The sequence below is a fragment of the Phragmites australis genome, chromosome 10 (genome assembly GCF_958298935.1).
Source record: "Phragmites australis chromosome 10, lpPhrAust1.1, whole genome shotgun sequence".
Classification (NCBI taxonomy): Eukaryota; Viridiplantae; Streptophyta; class Magnoliopsida; order Poales; family Poaceae; genus Phragmites; species Phragmites australis.
Window position 1 is genome coordinate 26901385 of NC_084930.1, and position 5906 is coordinate 26907290.

The 5906-nt window shown below is 48.3% G+C and overlaps 1 protein-coding gene across 1 annotated transcript; it reads right to left on the bottom strand.

Annotated features, from left to right (window-relative positions):
* Window positions 1-2415: 2415 nt before the first annotated feature.
* LOC133930509 (nudix hydrolase 21, chloroplastic-like) lies at window positions 2416-3486 on the bottom strand. The gene has a single exon (XM_062377171.1). It carries the CDS (start codon window positions 3289-3291, stop codon window positions 2779-2781), a length of 513 nt encoding a protein of 170 aa, XP_062233155.1. The 5' UTR covers window positions 3292-3486; the 3' UTR covers window positions 2416-2778.
* Window positions 3487-5906: the final 2420 nt, after the last annotated feature.

The window sequence follows — 5906 nt, forward strand, 5'->3', positions numbered from 1 at the left end:
AGTCGCCATAGCTGATAACTTTGTTCAAGTCTGATGCTTACTGACGAGCATGCTTGAGTATTTGCCGACGTGAGGACTGAAGCATTTGCCGACCTGAGGACTGGAGCATTTGCCGACCTGACAGCTCTCCCTCGATTTTGACCAGTCCCATGTCAGCATCACGTCTATGGATCACATACGCACAACTCACGCGATTCTGGATCCTGGTAGGCCAATCCGTGACCAGGTCCAGGAGTGACACTTTTGCTCTGAATTCTCATGGCCAGATTATCCGGCCACGCACCATGCGCCGAGTGCTGACTGCTGAATTCCAGCACATCAATCCTTGCTTGCCGATCGAGCTGGTGGAGTAGAATTCCGCCCGCCACGAACGTCTGGGGTCACTCTGACCGTGCAGGAGAACGAGCGAACAACTGGTTACAGTTCGAGTCCGGCTCCCAGAAGGAAAAGGCAGTAGCTGTAGCTCGCAGTGAAAAGCTAAAGCGGCACATGGACCAGTTCGCGAGCGCTGACCGGTGACCAGCCGTATACAATAATATACAAGCATGTGCGATTTGTCGTTGTCAACGGCACTGGATCGCGATCCGTCGTTGTCAACGGCACGATCGTGCAGTGTTTATCTTCGGCTAGTCTATTTAGCTGAGTAATTTATTTTTTATATTATTATTTGTGTGTTAAAAAAAGTTAATATGTTCGCTCTCAAGATCTGAAATTATTATGTTAATTAGAAAAAAATCTAGATCGCACGTTGTTATAAACATATAATGATCTAGATTAAACCAAAAGATCTATATCAAATATAATTAATAAATAACTAAATTCGAAATTAAAAATTATGAAAATTTAGTAGTTCGATTTTCATACGCTCTAGAATCAAAATATCTAAATAAATAGTTCAAATAAAATAATATTAATAGTAAAAAAAGACTAATTTTTAATTAAAGTTATAAGCGTGGGTCAACTAGCTTTCTCATAGAGTTGCCTCTAATTATGCCTGTTACGATCGTTACCAGGTGCTCTTTTGTTTTTTTGCGAGTGGTACGTTCCACTTTGACAAAGCCAGTTCTTAAAGCAGGATGAGACCTTGCATCAGGCCACCGTCTTTGCACTTGGATGAGAGTCACATCACATGCATCTGCATCGCCAGAACTTGGCTTCGCTGGAAGCGAAGACGACTCTCTGCACTGTGCTCCAGAGCTTCTCATCTAAGCGAAGTCGGCTGTAGCTCCGCACTGTTTCGAACGAGCTGCCGTGGCATCAACTTACTGATCACCGCATCGCTAACCCATCTTTCTTTCGTCTGCTGCATTACACGGTACCCGGAGGAACTTGGAAGAGGGATTTGAGGAAAGGAGACGGACGATCCCACCACCAGCCCACAAGCAGCCTGTGCGTGCATATCAACGTGCCACGATGCTGAGACCTTGTTTCACCAGCACCTGTACAAAACGATCTGCTCGGCTGCTCCTTCTGTAAAAAGCAAACACTCCCATACCTAGATAGATGAATAGATCTACGTACTGTCACTACGCGCAGCAGACGAGAACAGACCAGACCAGAAACCAGCAGACGGAAAAAAAATACCAGCAGACGGAACAGAGATGAGACAAACAAGGACAACACGGGCACGGACCCAGGCGGATCGATTTGCGGCGATGGACAGTGACGAGCACCACCACATTTGCCGACCAGGGCAGGGCCTCCAACCACTCGAATGATTTCGGAATAAAATTTTATCATATTTTTTACCGAAAATTTCCTATGAGATTTGATGTATATCGTATTTATCTGATTTAACGGTTGACACGTGTAACTAAGAAAAAATAAAAAACACATGAGATCAAATTTCATAAAATTTTCTTCAAATAATTTCTCCCTCCCGAAAGGTCAGTCGCTGCGCCCGGAGGTAATCGCGGTTTGGTTTCATTTGGAGCTGGCGTGCTGCTGGCCTGCTGCTGCTAAATGACGAGGCGCGGGTCGTCCTCACTTGTCGCCGTCGCCGTATCCGCGGGGGTAACAGAGTGCGGCGCGGGCTGACAGGGCGTCGTGATCCCTCTGCGTGCGGGCCATGCTTTTTGGATCAGGCAGGAAAAACCGCTGGTGCTGGGGCCCGCGCCGCAGCCGCATTTCACGAAAAAGATGCCGCCTCGTCAGGGATCAGGCAAAGGCCTGCTTGCCCTTTTTCCAGCTTCCATGGTGATCCAGCTGCTCCACTTTGCTTATCAATGCGTCAAAGTGAAGCGTCTCAAGGTACGGTTAGAAGTGACAGTAAATAAATGCGTGGAGCCAAGATATGAATGTAGTATCGAAATACTCCTATCTCAGCATGTGTGTTTGCAGTGAACACGTTGCTGCCTCCGCAGCGTCACGAATTGCATATTTGCATAGAGCGTCCAGAGACTGTAATTCAGCAGATCTCAGAAAGGAACAAGTTGTATTTCAGTAACTGCATATTTGCATAGAACGTTGCTGCCTTTGCAGCAAGAGCGAGCCGGATTAGTGAATCGTTACTGCCGTTCCCTCTATTACCACAATGAATTAGGTCAACTACGTGAGATTTACATGTTGAAATCCCCAGCCAGCCAAGGAATGTACAAGCGGTGTCTTGTCGCAGCACAATTCTCAGATTCGTGTGTGCCATTCAATCAAGTCTTCTCCGTTCCACCGGCCCGGGAAATCCGAAACCGCAGAGCCCAGGAGCCGACGTCCCGCGCGCGTGCGCGGCGAAAAACGCGGGAGCAAACCGAGCGAGGCGTGGCCTCAATGCGCCTACAGAGGTTAGCCGACGAGGACCGTCTCCGCTGTGTCCGCGGCACCGATGGGGTCGGCGAATCGCTGGAGCGCCTCGCGCATCCACCTGTGCGGGCACCGGGCGATGGCCTCCGCCGCGGTGAGCCACTCCCTCCGCCGGGCCGTCATCTCGGGCCACCGCTCCATCTCCGCCGTGACGCGCAGCGGGAGCACGATGCCCTCGTACGTCGCGTCGTAGCTCCGGCTCCGGTACCACCACCGGCCCAGCGCGGGGCCCGCGATCTCCCCAACCACGCCGGCTTCCTCCATGGCCTCGCGGCGGGCAGCCTCGTCCATGGACTCGTCCAGCTCCCACCCGCCCTTCGGGATCAGCACGCCGCCCGCCGCGCCCTTCTTCTGCGAGCTGATCACCAGCACCTCCACCTCGCCGTCGTCGGCGCGCACGCGGTACGGGACACAGCCCACCACGACGCGGCCGCCCGTGCTGTCGCTGTACCGCTGCAGCTCCCGCCCCTGCCTCGCAACCATCACCGCCGCCATGGCCTGTCTTTTCTAAAAAATCGCTTCTTTTCTTTTTCAAATCGCTTGCTTTCTTGGACTCTTTGCTCCTCGAGGAAGAAGAGGAGGTGGGATTCTCAAATAGGGAGTGAGATGCGGTTGCGCTATCTTTGGATCTCTGCCAGGAGGAGAAGGCGAAGGGGAGCAGCTGGATTTGGTGCGGATGGGGGTTGGGGATTCTTGCCTATTAATAGGAGTCGGGCGCTCGGCGCGGTTGCTATCGTTGTCGGTGTCGTTGCCGAGTGGGCGCGACGCGACAGGGGACGAAAAGGTTGGCACGCGGCACGAGTGCGTGGCTCAGCGTTGATGGCGTGTGGACAGGGTGCATGGGCGGCGCCAAAAATGCGGCACGATGTGTGTGGTTTCTCTTCTTCTCCTGCTGCAGTATCTGGTTCCTATGGTGACGCTTGCTTGGGCAGGCAGTTGAGCTTCTAGTTGCTCTGGGGTTTTTGATGCAAGAGAGCCTCTTTTCCTGTTGAGTTGAAGAATGGGGACCGAGACTACCTAGAATACTTGAGTTTTTTTTGCATGTTCTTTAAATTATTTTCAGGTTTTTTGTTTGACTTTTTGGTGGTCTTCTTTCTAGATGCATGGAAGGTTTGGACGATTCCATTGGAAATGATTGTATTGCTCGTGGATATTTTCAGTTAACCCAACAGCTTGTTTTTATGAAATCCACGTGTTCTATGTATGCTTGAGTTAAATTTTGACAAAAAAAATCTTGTTCTCTATTTTTTGTCACTTTTTAATTAAAGATATTTTTTCCTCAATCTTACAGGTTCGCACTTCAATGGTAAGAAAAGAGATTTATACATATGATTCATAATGCACGAAACCACTGACCATTGATTTTCCTTTGTATTTATCCCAAAAAATGTACAAGTCACTATGTATTACTCTTTTTAAAATAAATCATACGTCATTTTTACAAAACAAGTCGTATGTACAATCTGAATTCCCCTTGTCAAAACAAGCAACATATAGTTTAATAATCATTTAGGGCCTGTTTTGAAAGTACAAATAATATCAATATATAGAGCCAATTTCACATGAAACATTTCAATTCTTGTAAGATACGCAAAAATCGATTGTTCTATCATCAACTGTTTTCTAGTTGGACATACGAAACTCAAAAAAATGAAATCCAGTAAGGGGACTTGGCAAGAGAATTAATTCTATATTTTTATTTGGTTCTCATAAAAATTAAACTACAACCGTGCCGACCGTTATCGTAGTTCACAAACCCTATAGGCCAAAATCAAGGCCTTTTCTTTTTTGCTGTTCTCCAACCGAATCAGTTGCTTGTTTGCCCATTTGGTCCAATTAGAGATGGCAATCGAGTATGATAGGTACGAATAATGCTCACTTATATTTGTAAACGTTGGTTTTTTATTTTTATTCTCTATGAACGCTCATGAGTGAAGAGTCGATTCCAAATCTATTACCTACGAGTACCCGTTACCCATGACTATACCCGTTTACCCGTTGGGCGACACGGCGGTGTGGCGATGAGACGGGGAGGTGGGGTGGGCCAAGGTGACGCGGCGGGGTGGCGCGGGGAGACATAGGGCGATAGCGGCGGGGTGGCGCGGTGCGACGCGGGGCGGTGGCAACGAGAGGGGGCGGCGGCGGCACAACGTGATATTTATATGATATAGAATGCTAAAATTTGGAATTGAGATATTTATATAGTGGGTATACGGGTTTCGTAGGCATAAATATATCTTACTCATACCCACACTTATTTACCTATTATAGTATTTTTTTTACCCATAAATATCATTTATTATTTGTATCTTACCCTATTTGAATATTTACTCATAAATAAACGAATAATAGAGATAAATGTCAACCGTAAGCCCGTGGACGTGTGTATCCTACCTTATTTAAATATTTACTCATGAATAAACGAATAATAGAGATAAATATCATCCGTAAGTCCAGTGTACCGCGTCCACGGAGTAGCGTGCGAGATAGGACAAGCTAAGGATAAAGCGCGTAGGGGGGAGAGAGAGAGCATCTCGGCCTTCTTAGCTGCTTCTCTTATCCCTCCCGCTTTTCTAGTCTCCCGGACGGCGCTCGCGTCGGCTTCTGCTTCCTCGCCTCACGTCACGCGCCTAGCCTCCGCGCTCCGCCCGCTCCCACGCGCTGTCCACTCCTTTTTTTCCACTGCTCGTCGTCCCATGCTGCCATGGCGGGCACTCGTGCGTGCCTAAAACACACTTGTTTATGACACGGCGAAAAGGAGCCAGATTCCACGGCAAAGTCCATCTTTTCCATTGTTTTTTGAAGGAAATCTTTTTTCCTTCGTTCCATTGTTGTGTGTTCCATGTGTCCAGGTCCATTGTTTATGATCGAAATCTACTTGTTTCATCGTGGCAATCTACCAACTGCGTTCTTCTCGGAGCTCTTGTTCGTCAAAAAGGTAATGGAACTATTGTGCTCACGTACTCGATCGCGCTTTTCGTCACAAAACTGTACTGGTTGGTGGCCTCGCATCATATACGGAACTCTTTAACTACCCGAACCTGTGGCTGTGACGTCTCACGTCTGTTGTTCGCGCACGGTGCGGCGACCGCGCGAGCGAGTGGTACCTG

Coding starts and splice junctions, on each gene's coding strand:
- LOC133930509 (XM_062377171.1), bottom strand. CDS start 3,291: ATGGCGGCGGTGATGGTTGCGAGGCAGGGGCGGGAGCTGCAGCGGTAC.